General features: G+C 40.9%; 1 protein-coding gene across 1 annotated transcript in view; it reads left to right on the top strand.

The window, feature by feature from the left end:
- The window catches only part of dmd (dystrophin), a 289183-nt gene that overhangs the window by 168073 nt on the left and 107663 nt on the right, over positions 1-13447 (top strand). The window contains exons 25-30 of the mRNA XM_087179530.1: positions 2627-2772; positions 9606-9706; positions 10272-10383; positions 11200-11313; positions 11676-11831; positions 11917-12087. Coding sequence (XP_087035656.1) covers positions 2627-2772; positions 9606-9706; positions 10272-10383; positions 11200-11313; positions 11676-11831; positions 11917-12087 — 800 coding nt within the window. The remainder of the gene's footprint in view (positions 1-2626; positions 2773-9605; positions 9707-10271; positions 10384-11199; positions 11314-11675; positions 11832-11916; positions 12088-13447) is intronic.

The following is a 13447-nucleotide window of genomic DNA, read 5'->3' on the forward strand; positions in this document are numbered from 1 at the left end:
GGGGGGGGGGGGGGGGGGGGGGCAAGAGAAGAAGAGAGCGTCCATATGGAGATCTGTCAGAAATCATTATCAGATTTTACAGCGACATCAAACACATCTTTGAACAATGGGCCAAAGTCAAAAGATGTGTCTGACATTTTATATGCGCCTCATGTTCTGACTGAGCAACAACTAAATACATTTTAATGAGACACAAACGCAGGAATTAAGAGTTGAATGGAAGCAACTTTGAATTTTTCGTTCCTGTAAAAACTTCAACTACAGTTGAAAATGCTCCTGACACAGCAAAGCAAAAGCTCCAAACTAGACCTTCATTTCTTTTGTGTGTGTTCTCTCTTTATTTTACTTTTTTCTTTTACTTTTTTTTACTCCAAAACACAACAGAGTAAAAACTAGTGAGAGTTAGTTATTTGGCTTGTGATAGAATCCGACCAAATAAATCCACTGTGCTAGCAAACTTTTTTTTTTTTGCACTTTGTACAGACAAATAACAGGATACACAGCAGACAACAAGACAGAAAACTGATACTACAGTTGCTGCCGCTAAGCTAACAAGCAGAGACCCAGCACACCAGCTCCAGACAGTGATGTCTGGCTACTAGAGCTAACATCACACCAACAGCATATCAAACTAGGAAGCAAGCTGAACGTCTGTGGGCACACAAATGTGCCACAGGTACCTGCTGCTAGCTAGCCAGTCGGTATTAGCTATGAGGGGACAAAACAGCACCGACCTATTGTCTCTGGGAAACCTCGCAAAACGAATGTTATCCACCTGTCAAGCAGTAACAGAGCAACCTCAGAGGTTTCTCCACCCATCAGCACTACCAGTACAAATCCTTGCTGGCTGCTGCAGCAGTGGGTCTGTGCACCGTCAAAACATCTGTAAAGTTCTAAAGTTTTAAAAGTTTTTTTTACCGGCCCTGTCAGTCTTAGCGGATGAATTCTTTCCCAGTCTCCACCGATGTTAACATGACTCTTCACTCTTGCACTTCTTTTCAATTTATTGTTCTTCTGACCTTCTCCTCTCCGCCTGTTGCTCGACCATCTCTCCCTCTTGGCAACATGATAATATACGATCATGCTGCTGCCGGTAGACCTTCCTGCATGCACTCGCCTTAACATCTCTCGTCCGTGTATTTGCTTGTGTTGGGAGTATTTGCGCCACATGAATTGTCAAATTGATGACGATGTTTTCTGCATTTGCTGGTGTTTTGTCTGTTTGCATGTGTTTTCTGAGGCCGCAGTGCGTTGACCTCTCAGGGGCCACGGTAAAATATATCCACTGAAAGAATGACACTGAGGGCAAAGGCAGTGACAGAGAAAAATGCAGGGAGTGGGTAGAAAGGAAGAGAAGGAGAGTCAGCCAGAGAGAGATAAGAGCGAGCGAGGAAGAGAAAGATGCTGACACCCAAGCAGACAAACTCTACTTGTTTACTCACTCAGACAGTTTCTTCCCTCGTGCCACACACTGTGCTTTTCTCATCCACACCAGGGGTGAGATATCTAACACACACATTTGGCCACTCACACATGGCTGGGTGGAAGTCTGTGTGTAGACGCACACAGATTACTGTGCCAAATTCCTGAGGGCGGCAATGTTTGAAAAGCATATAAAAAGATTTTCTCTGAAAGGAATTCAGTTATTTAAATGATGCTCTCTCCTTTTGTGGTTTCTTTTCTGCTTCTCAAGTCAGTTGTGGTCAGGTCAGCACGTCGCTTTAAATCAGTTCACTTCAGGTCAGGGAAGCTTCATTATCATGAATTAAAGAGTCGGTTTAGATTATAATATTATCCAAAGTTCAGAGTTTTCAAACTGAACAAGTGTTGAACATTTGCATATAGCAACATGCAGGTTTTGGATATTTCACATTTTAAAATCTGAATTTTGTGAAAACACATTTCACACATGGGTTGTGTGTTGAAAAAAGGAATAATACATTTCATTTATAGAGCACTTTAATAAACTAAAGCTACCAAGTGCATTACTACAGAGAACCAAAAGAGACGTCTAGAATCAGCTCCTGGTGGTCGTCTGCCTCCTCCACTCAGACTAGTTCCAGGTTACATCCCTGTTTATCCAGGGTCAGAGAAAATATGGACCATTTGTTTGACATTTGTCATAATTGCTGTGTGAAGTCTTGAGTAATGGCGAAAAAGTGTTTTGTGAGGTCACACTGACCTTTGACCACCAAAATCTGATCAGTTGATCCTCCAGTGCTTGTGAATGTCGGGCCAGATTTGAAGAAGTTCTGCCTCTGGCTCTGGCTCTCTGCAGCCGTGCTAACAGCTCTTTGAGGCTGAGCTCAAGCGAACATCAGCATGCTAACATGCTCACAATGATGATGTTTAGCAGGTAGAGTGTTTACCATGTTCACCGTCTTAGCTTGTTCAGTGTATTAGCTTGCCTGTCTTACAAATGCTCTGAAACCTGAATATATATATATATATATATATATATATATATATATATATATATATATATATATATATATATTCAGGTTTATATTTGTGACATTTAAGTAAAAAGTGTTATTCAGTGTGTAGCTCAACAAGCAGAGATCACCTGACGGCCTCTCTGAGATTTCTCTCTCTCTCTTTCCTCTCTCTCCCTGTTTGTGTGAAGTTTTGGAGAGCTTGCCCCCAGCTCGATATAAGGAAACCATATCAACGCTGTTGGCATGGTTACAACACTGCGAGGCCAAACTGGCCCTGCCATCCACGGCCGTCACAGAGTATCCTATTATGGAACAGAGACTGAAGGATGTTCAGGTACACACACACACACACACACACACACACACACACACACTCTCGTCTACATATACATATTTATATAGAGTGATATAGTCCTGTGTTTATATATCTTATCTGAACTTTGTGTGGGTGTAGAAGTAAGTAAGTAAGAAAGTTGAGGTTGTGCTGACTTTACATTCACACAGTATGAAGGGCCAGTAAAAACATATTGTACTATGAACTGTTGGCTGTATTGTAACGTACATATTTATTCATTCATTCATTCACCGAGTACTTCATTAGCAACACCAGTGACTTTGACGGTGGAGAAAGAAGATAACCATTTCTTCATGTCAGAGCAGAAATCTTTATGGGGACAATTTCCAGTTTTCTAATGCTACTACAACTACTGCTGCTACTTCCAGCACAATAATTCACCAGGTCACAAATCAAAAGTAATCTCAAACTGGTTTCATGAACTAGGGCTGCCTCTCAGGGGTTTTTTTCCACAGACGAAAAAAGAACAAAAACAGAGATATGAGCCTGGCAAAAAAACTTGCCTTTCAGGGTTTTCTGTATAAAAGTAATATTTGATTTTGAAAAAAAGCAGCACTACAGCGGCTGTCTGTCCCGCATGAGCCTGGCTCTTTTAATGAAAATGAAACGTAGATCAAACTGAAAAAAAGGTAATACGTTTTGATAACGTCCCTGTATTAATTCATAATTTTCTGACTTAATTCACACTTCAACTGCTTTCACCTGTTACATGTTAACTTACACTTGACCTGATAGTTCTTACTTACACTGCAACTGACACTTTGACTGCTTTTAATGCCTAGATACCAGACATTTAAACTGCTTCCAGTGCAAACACTGAACTGTTCTTCAGCGCTTTGAGTGAAATTTCAACAGCAAACATCTTAAACTCACAGTTCAACTGCTTTCAGTTTTGACTCTTTATATCACAGTTCAACTGCTTACAGTAATTACACTTAAATGTCTTCTTCCACTCCTTTCATATGTTACTCTTCAACTCAAGTTAACTGCTTTCATTCTCTACTCTGTTTTGCACTCCCTGAATTCTATTTACACTTCATCTGATTTCACTTTCTTCAACTACATCTGTGACTCTTTCAAGTCAAGCAACTGTTTTGAAAGTTGTATTTTATTGTACCAAAAGATCCAAAGACTCAACCAGCTGAGAGATTTGAACTCTTTTATATTATCAGATAACTTCCCTCAGGTGTAGTGTAGTGTTATGTTGAAGGATGGTGTAGTGGCAGTTCATAACTTGTGATTATGCTGTTAGGTGGGTTTAGTATAATCCCACCATCCACGAGGAGTCAACAGTGATTCAGCTGATAGGTGGATTTGCCCTGCATTACTATGTATGCTCTTGACAACACAGCTGCTCAGCTCTATTTACAAATTCCCATAAAATGCCAAAATGAGGTTGGCTCTATAATCCTGTTAGGTTGTATAACACTGTAATCAGTTTTTACTACAAGTAGTAAAGTTATATGACCACTGGCGATGCCAAACTTCCAAAGCAGCACGCTTTGAAAGGATGCTTTCTGCTGCTCTTTGAGGCTGCAGACATATAGAGAGAGGAGAGAAAACAGATGACATGCCCCATTAACCAAGAGTCTGATTCATAACCACAACCTAGTAAGTAAAGCGTGTGCATCTGATACACCAGGACATCCCCAAATTACTGCCGTAAACATAAGATCTGTAGAATGTAGAATCATTAAGTAAACTGGAGTGTGCCTTTTAAAGAGAAGAGGTCATTTCCAACTAAGTTTGCTTGAGACACAAGTTGGTAATACTTGTGGAAGTATTTTTAAGGTGGAACGTTAAACTGGAAGTGAAATGAAATGAGTTGCATGAGCATCTGATAGCGAAGCAGAGGAAATGACAGACAGATACAGGGAGGTTAGCCTATTTCAGTTTTTTTTTTTTTTTTATCACATTTTCAGTCAGATATGAAGCGTATACTTTACTCTTTAATCTAAATGGGTCAGATATTATCAAGGTAATGTTAGCTCTCCTCATTGGTTCAGTAGCTACATTATTATATCTGCAGATACTGGGTGTAAAGGTTTGGTAACAACAACTGTATATGTAAGAACCAGTTTGTGTTGTTTGACCTGTTTTAATGTAGTAATGCATCAATCTCCTTATTAAACACTTACATTTAAAAGGGTTCATTTTGAACTCACAGCTGGTGAACCTTTTCCTGGTCAGGTTGTCATGCACTAGTATAGATATAAAGAGAGATATTAATAACTACAGATATTGATCTAGCCATGTATGGAATGACAATGTTGTGGTTGGATCTTGATGCTGTTTTGATGAAAGCTCTGATTGGGTAGTCACAAGCTTTTAGTGTTTTCTCGAGGCGTTCGTTCTCCCGCTCTTCACTCTTATTGCTTGTCTGTCATGTTGACCAAGTCGCCATAAATTAGACCTATTTACTAGCAAATGTGAAACATACTTTTAGTTTGAAAACTGGTTGTGTCTTATTGTGAAAACTCTGGGGTTGTGTTGTAGTCTGGATGGAGAGAAACTGAGACCTTCCGAAACAATGACGTAGACTCCAACGGTCACTCGTGATTGTATCCTGTGAACTGCGCCCTTCATTGGAAGCAGCAGCACGAACAGTCCGCTACACTGGACTCTCAGAAAACTAAAAACATGAGAGAGAGAGAGAATTTCACTTTCATTGAGAGTCTGTAATTTTGTGAAGCTCAACTTGCATCTGTTTAACATGCAGAGCACAGGCCAGAGCCGGTCTGCTGTTTCTGCTTGTCTACAACTCCACAATCATGAGAGGTTGGCAAGGAGCAAAATACCAGTTGAGCAAATCAGTGTTTCTGTTTATCACAGTAAAGATGCAGATACACACAGACACTCAAAAACACCATTGTAGTATGTGCCAGTACGCAGCAATACAGAAGTGACTGCATACACACACACACATTCAATGTGTTACTGTTAATCTGTGTTCCAAGTCAAAAGCTTTTTATTATTATTATTATTCTGTTGTTGTTTTGTTTGTGTTGATTTTTATATTCAACTTAAGTCAAGGTCACAGCACAAAGTGAAGTGTGTATGTGTTGTGTGTGTGTGTGTGCGCACGCACCCCTCTTCAAACTTGATAATGGTCTTGTAGCATAACAGGGAGATCAAGCCTTGTAGCCGGAGATTAATTAAAGTTGATTGTAGATAATAATTAGGAATTCATTCTGCATACTGATAAGCCGTCATTAATTTTCAGCACAACTGTTTCCCCTCTCGTCGCTCAGAGAGACAGGACTTGTGCTCGTGTTTACACGTGTGTGTGTGGTCAGAAACATTTCCTGTACCCAGACGACAGTATCACCTCTCACTCGAGTCGCTTTCTTAATTAAAATAAATGAAAGCTCCTGTCAGGTGGGATCTTACTTTGAGCCCTGACCAGCAGAGCAGATTGTCAGAAGCGTCCTGATTGGTTTTGGTAACCGACAGCTTGAACACAGATGATTATTAATGTTATCTACAGCTACAGGTAAAAGTTATTAAAGATTGATAGTGTAATTACATCCTGTGATTGATTTGTGATTTCGCAGTAGCGAGAGGGAACTAGGGAGGGGCTACATTGATAAATAATTGACGGCTGCAATTAATGATTCTTTCAATTATTCATTAATCTGCCAATCATTTGGTTTATAAAGTATCTTAAGAAAAAAAAAAATACCTGTCTTAATTTCTTCAAACCAAGATAACCTCTGATGTCTTGTTTTGCCTGAACAAGCCTCCAAAACCCAGATATTCATTTTTCAGATGTAAAAAACAGAAAAGTCTCACAATTAAAACACTGGAACAAATAATTAGTTCAATGACTATTCGTTTTCTGTTGATCTACTACATTTACTCTCACATTTACTTATTCAGCAGAAGCTCTTATCCAAACTTACAAGACCTTGAAGTAAGAACAAGTACTACATCTATATAAATAGTGCAAGGAGATTAGGTAAAGAAGTGCGCCGAAAGTGCATAGTAAGAGCTAGTTAGGCATGTCAGGGTGTTAGAGGTGTGAGGAGAGGAGCCTTCAAGAGATTCTTGAAGATAAAGAGGGACGCCCCTGCTCTTTCATATTGTTCATAACCTGTTCCACCATCAGGGAACCACACACCAGAACAGTCTGGACTGAGATTGTCTTGTGTGAAGGGATGGCGATGCCAGTCGATGTTCCTTTGAGGGACGTTCAAGAAGTTCAGGTAGATGGACTTGACTTTGATTCAGGTGAACGTGGGTAGCCAGTGTCAGAGTGACATGTGACCTTATTTGCTGATTGAAGACCAGATGGGCTGCTGCATTCTGGACCATCTGTAAAGGTTTCACTGTGCATGAAGGGAAGTCCACCAGAAGAGCATTGCAGAAATCGAGGTGAGAGATAACGATGAGCTGGACCAAGAGCTGGTTAGGGTTAGGGTGACGTACACAGTCAGGGAAGGTCTGATTTTTCTGATGTTGTACAGAGCAAGGAGACAGATGCAACATGGTCAGACAAGAAGAGCTGGTCATCAAACATGACGCCCAGGTTTGTCATGGCTTTGGTTGGAGTAGGAGAGAGACTGAAGAGTTCAGTGTTAGAGTGGTTTAGTTGAAGGTGGTGTATAAAGCCTTTTGTGTCTCCAGAGGGAGCTGTATGAGGTCTGATGAATGTCTTTGGGTGATGTCATGAATCAGCATCTGATGGGTCTGAAGACCACAAGTTTGAGAAGTAAAAAGGATGGGATGAATCATGAATGTTTACCAAGTAGTTTTATAACCCAAACCATGAACGTTCTCAATCTTTAACCAACCTGTTTAACCAACCGTTTACCATAATGGTGACAGAACTGAAAACACTCATATGCTAATGGTATGTAATTATCAAATTACCCAACCTGGGCGGCACAGTGCTGCAGTGGTTCTCAGCAAGAATGATCTGGGTCCAAACCTGCAGGTGACATAATGTGATGTATGTCAGCCCTGTTCAGGGTTTACTTCACCTCAGCTGCAGCTCCAACCTCCCCCCCCACCAACCTTTGTGACGTGGTTCAAACAGGTCACAAAGATTACTCCGCTGTTTTGCATGATTTTGCATTGTGATGTAGCACCTCTTAACCTCTTTGCTTTAATAAAGTAGCTTGCTCATCTCAAACTGGAGCAGGGGAAGAATGAATTGAGTCCGTTATAGAAAGTGTCAAAGGTCTGTGAATCCTCGCTCTCGAGTGGAGCTGGATGAAAATCACTCAGAGGAAGGAGGAAGTAGGAAAAGAAAAAGCCCAAAACTTTGAAAAAATAGTCCCTAATACCTCCCTGCTTGGGATTCAGTGTGGCAGCAGAGGGATTGTGGGTAAGCCATAGTAACTGACGGATGTCCTGCCCAGGGGCTGTGTTTGAACTAAGCTAAACTAAGCCTCTGAGCCACCTTGGTGTGAACAAGGCTTTCTTCCCCAAAATCCTCCACTGCTTCCCGCCTAAAGGGTCACCAGGAACTCCCTCACGTATCCACTTGTAATTCATCGAGCGCGACAGGGTACGCAGAATCAAACTGTGTGAAAAGGATTGTGTTACAAAATGTTAACAGTGGCAGCCAAGTGTAGTGTCAGCCCCAACCTCATCCCTCACCCCCCCCCATGTCACCCCACTCAATACTCTACTCACTGTATTAGACATTCCATGACAACCACTATTAATACTATTAAAATGACTTGTTACCCAAAGACCATATGAACACATGAAACGTGTTTACTGCTGCTGTGTTTCTACAGACACTGTTGATGAATGTTTCAGGGAAATGCCAGCATGATGATTGATTTGTATACAAATTGATTTGTATACAAATCAATCATTCATATGAATGTTCTTTAATATGTTTAACATTCTATAAAGTGCATGAACTGACTTTATAATTAGGTTGTATATTATTTGTTTTTATATTATTTCAAATCTCAAATGTCACCAATGGATGATTTTTTTTATGTTTTATCAATCCTCACATAAGCACACTCAAAGTCACATATAGTGTATCCCCTGATACAAAAATACAGAATGAATATATATATATATATATATATATATATATATAGTATATACAGATGGATTTCTACAAATTGTGCATGGAAGGGTGTCTACTAGAGTTAATATATTCAGGTATGAATATCTTAAGTTTTTCTGTATTGTTTCCCTTACTGATCCGTCACATCGAAACACACAGACACATCAAACTCGATATCTCAGTATATCTGACTCTCCAATGGCCATCATATTAGAAAAGTCATTCCTTGAGGAACCGGTGGATCCAACCCTCATTTCACTGCTTTTCTTACTGTATATTGTACCTTAAAACTTTGAACTGCTGTTTAGTGGCGTGAAATTCAATATTCCCACAGTTGTGTTAAATCAAACTGACTCAAACTACGTGACACATAGAAAACTAGGGGCCAGTGAGCATGTTTCTACCAGAGGAGGATTGGTCTTTGTGTCCTCTATACTTCATGGAAACTTGCAGTTGAAAGAAGGGTTGAAAGAGCAGGAGAAGGGTTATTTTAGACCCAACAACATTTATTCAGGGGCCTCATATCAGATTGATCTGGCCAAGGGACTTTTCATGATGTAGATTTTGTCAAACGTAAACAAACAGGTTATAGGCTAAAAGCCTTGAGATGTTCTATGTTCAGTATTCAGTGAGCTTCATCGTCTAGGATGGATAAAGTCTGACAGCTGGTGATCTATACACCACGATACAGTATTGAAGTTAGAGACTGTCAGATGCACATGTCAAAATGCCTATATAACCCTCACTCTGTCTCTGATCGTGCCCCCCCCCTTCCCAGGCTCTCCAGGTGGCTCTGACTGAACACCAGGGGGAGGTGGACTACCTGACCTCAGCTGTGGAGCAGGTCTTCCAGAAAGCTCCGCCAGACATCAGCCAGAAGTAAGACATGGACAATGATTAAGTGATGAGTAACAATTAAACAAGATAGGATTTTGACGCAGATCTCAGTACTGACCACTCTCAGTACTTCCAGATGGGTGGAACATCAGGGTTAAGATTATCCCATAGACCCACTTAAAACACTGTATTCCAACCCAGGACCTTGTTACTGTGAAGAGATGCTGCTAACCACTGTGCTGCCCTTCACATTTTATTCAACTGAATAAAAACTACAATAACAAATATACTACTGGGGCTTACAGCTTAAAACATTGCATCAAGAGAGAGCAATTATAACTTGAAACAACATTAAAAACTATGCAGCAGCAGTTACAACTCCCACAGCCATGCACAGATTCTGGTGCACCGCACAGACATGAGAGAAGAAGAGATCTCATTTCTAATAAAGGATCAGTATTAAGATGCATTTAAAATGATATGTAGTTTTGCTGAATTTTCACTAAAGGCAACACATACCTGTTCACAGGGCCACTGTAAGAATATTAGCTCTCATTAGCTCATGTCAGAAGCCTGTAAGTCTCCGTGACCTTCTGTGCTGCTGCAGGTATCGCACAGAGATGGACGGCATCATGGCGCGGTGGAGACGACTTGGCACCACGCTGACAGACAACGCCCAGAGGATCCAGGAGCTCATGGCCAAACTGATGCAGTTTGAGGTGAGACGGATGAATGTAGTGTAGTCACTGATCAAATTGTGTATCAAACCTAATTGTGATTGACCAAGCACCTCACTGAAAGCCACTGTAACATTACATAGGACCTGATATCATTCAGCGTTCATCATAAAGCATTGAATTACAACTAAACCAATCATCTTCCCTTTAATCAGGTAAATCCAGATTTCTCCACTTCCTCTGTGTAAAAATCCAAGGCTGATTTGTTTCCAGGTGACAGACCTGGAGTGTTATGTTATGTCTTCCTCTCCCTCATAATTTGAGCAACTTGCATATTGCATATTTTAAAACTCACTGGATTAGAAAAATGTGTCGGTTTGCTCTAATTTAACTGTAGCTCACAGGTCCACACTGTCCTTCCAGTTACGTCCTTCAGGTTGAATCAATATAGATAAATGACACTGATAAACAGCTTAGAGTCTTAAAACAGGTTTGTTTTGGTGGGCACAGTGCTCACACTGCGTGGGGTGGGGGGTGGGGGTCCCATAACAACAGCTCTGCTTATCTTAAATACATACTAAACAGCTTCACTAGGGCGTCATCTCTGGGATATTCTTTGGTCGGCTGCTTGAGGTCTGTTAGTTCATGTTATATTTGCAAAGTGTCTCTCCTGCCGGGCCGAACGACAGCACCGTCAGCCGCAGAGTGGCGTCATGCTGCCCTCCGTTTCTATCACAGTTAGTTCACAGCCTGCATTTGCTCTGTGAACTTAGGGTCTTCTGGCCTGGTGACTTTTATGAGACAACCCTCGTTTTCACCGTGGATTTTGTCTTCCTTTCTTTTGTCTCTCTACTGCAGAACGACGTGAAGACGTTAAAGAAGTGGATGGCAGATGTGGATGTCTTCCTGAACGAGGAGTGGCCGGCGCTGGGAGACTCTGAAGCTCTGGAGAAACAGTTGGAGCAGTGCACAGTGAGGAAACCTTGGCATTACTTTAGATAGTTTAAACTCTAACACATTATATGTTGTATTTCTTACAAACAAATGACTCACATTTAAAGAATAAAAGACTATAAAAGGGTCATTCTTCACGATTACAACAGTTGACTGATGAGGTTGAGAATGGTTGAAAATAAACTGGCCTTGCCCAAGAGAATCATTTATAGAAATATAAAATATCCCTCAAGGACACAGAGAGGAATAAAAATGGCTGCTTGTAAAGCTATTGTTCCATAAATTGATCAAAGATTTCTCATTAAGGCCAAAATGATCCACTCTGAAATGTGCCCAGTCATAATCCTGTGTAACATCCATCCTGCGCTCTGATTGGCCAGGCTCTCGTGAATGACATCCACACCATCCAACCCAGCGTTAATGGCATCAACGAAGTGGGTCTATACTTGAAGAAAGACGCGGAGCCGCCGTTTGCCATTCACATCCAGAAAGAGCTGGACGAACTCAACGCCCAGTGGGAGAACGTCTGTAAACAGGTGTGTAGTCTGAACCCACAGTGTGTGTTCTCCTGCTTTCTTTCAGCTGTGTAACATAGAGTGTGTGTTTTCTCCCCCCGTCTAGGCCTATGCTAAGAAGTCGGCTCTGAAAGGTGGCCTTGATAAGACCATGGCTCTGAGGAAGGAGATGCAGGAAATGCAGGAGTGGATCAACCAGGCTGAGGAAGACTACCTGGAGAGGGATTTCACATACAAGACCCCCGAGGAGCTACGCAAGGCTGTGGAGGAGCTCAAGGTGTGTGTGTGTTTGTGTGTGTGTTGTGTGTTGTTTGTTGTGTGTTGTGTGTGTGTTGTGTGTTGTGTGTGTGTGTGTGTGTGTGTGTGTGTGTGTGTGTGTGTGTGTGTGTGTGAGAGAGCCAGAGACACAAGGTTGTGGAGGATCTGAGAGAAGTGCTAAATAAACACAGGAGGCAGAGGCAGATAGTATTAAAGTAATTGGGATGGGGAGGGCTGAATCTTATGACCCTCCCCAGCATGATTTTCTTCAGACCCTCCTCTTCACTTCACAAAGAAGAGCAACACCCTCTCCAAATGTTTCAAAATGTAAATTAAAAGATAAACCCTTTGAGATGTTCCATCAACTAGTGACCTCTAACTTCTTTAACCATTAGTAACTAACTGATGCAAGGCATAAACAATTTAAGATGAAGTACCCCAATTTAAAGGAGCTATATTGTAAGTTTTGCTATTGCTACATACAGTAGCTAACGTTAGCATTAACAGCTGTTTACTTACCAGTCTAGAAGAAACATTGCAAATTCAGCATCAAACTTCATTCCTTTACTCACCAACAGCTGTCTCTAGACTGGTAAGTAAACAGCTGTTAATGCTAACGTTAGCATGTAGCAAAATTACAACTTACAAATGTCTCCTCCTGCTCATAAAACACACTCAGCATTTTTTAATCACACTGATACTCAATGAATTGGCCTTACTTTATGAAAGTCTCAGAGACTCCAGTCATTCATCTGCTCTCTATATGTGACTGGTTCGACAGTGATCCCAAATACATAGATAAGATTTTATTCATAAGGGATAAAACCTGATCTTTCTGACCCCGAACAGAAGTAATGTGCAAGTCCGGTTTGTAGCAAAGTGAAGGGTTATCACTGCAATATTCTTCTTCAGACAGAAAGGAAATGAAATATTCAAATGAAAAGATGCATTGATTTTTTTTCAATTATTGTCATCATTGTTACACAACAGCCAAGTCTGTGGGTTCCTAAACAATGAGAAAGTAACAAAACAAAAGGTCAGCAAAACAGACTATGTGCACCAATACACATTAGAATGAAAATTAGCAATTTACCCTTTTTTTTTTTCCTGTTTACCAAATACTCCAACAGTTCTCTATCTTTGAAATAATATTAACACCAGTGAATGAACTGGGCACACACAGTGTCAGACTCACAGTTCAGGCACAGCACTGAGTTGTTGATAGAGCTCAGAGCTCAACACACAATCACTGTAATTACACAGTAAGACACAGGAAAGTTGGTGGAGTGTAAAATAAGCTTCAGGTGTATAGCACAAATACAACGCAAGGCATTAGCCACCTGTATGGACAGTGTGTGTTGATTAAAATACAAACATAT

Source organism: Seriola lalandi, unplaced genomic scaffold (genome assembly GCF_002814215.2).
Source record: "Seriola lalandi dorsalis isolate HSWRI2012SDOR001 ecotype SW California unplaced genomic scaffold, Sedor1 jcf7180002054850, whole genome shotgun sequence".
Classification (NCBI taxonomy): domain Eukaryota; kingdom Metazoa; phylum Chordata; class Actinopteri; order Carangiformes; family Carangidae; genus Seriola; species Seriola lalandi.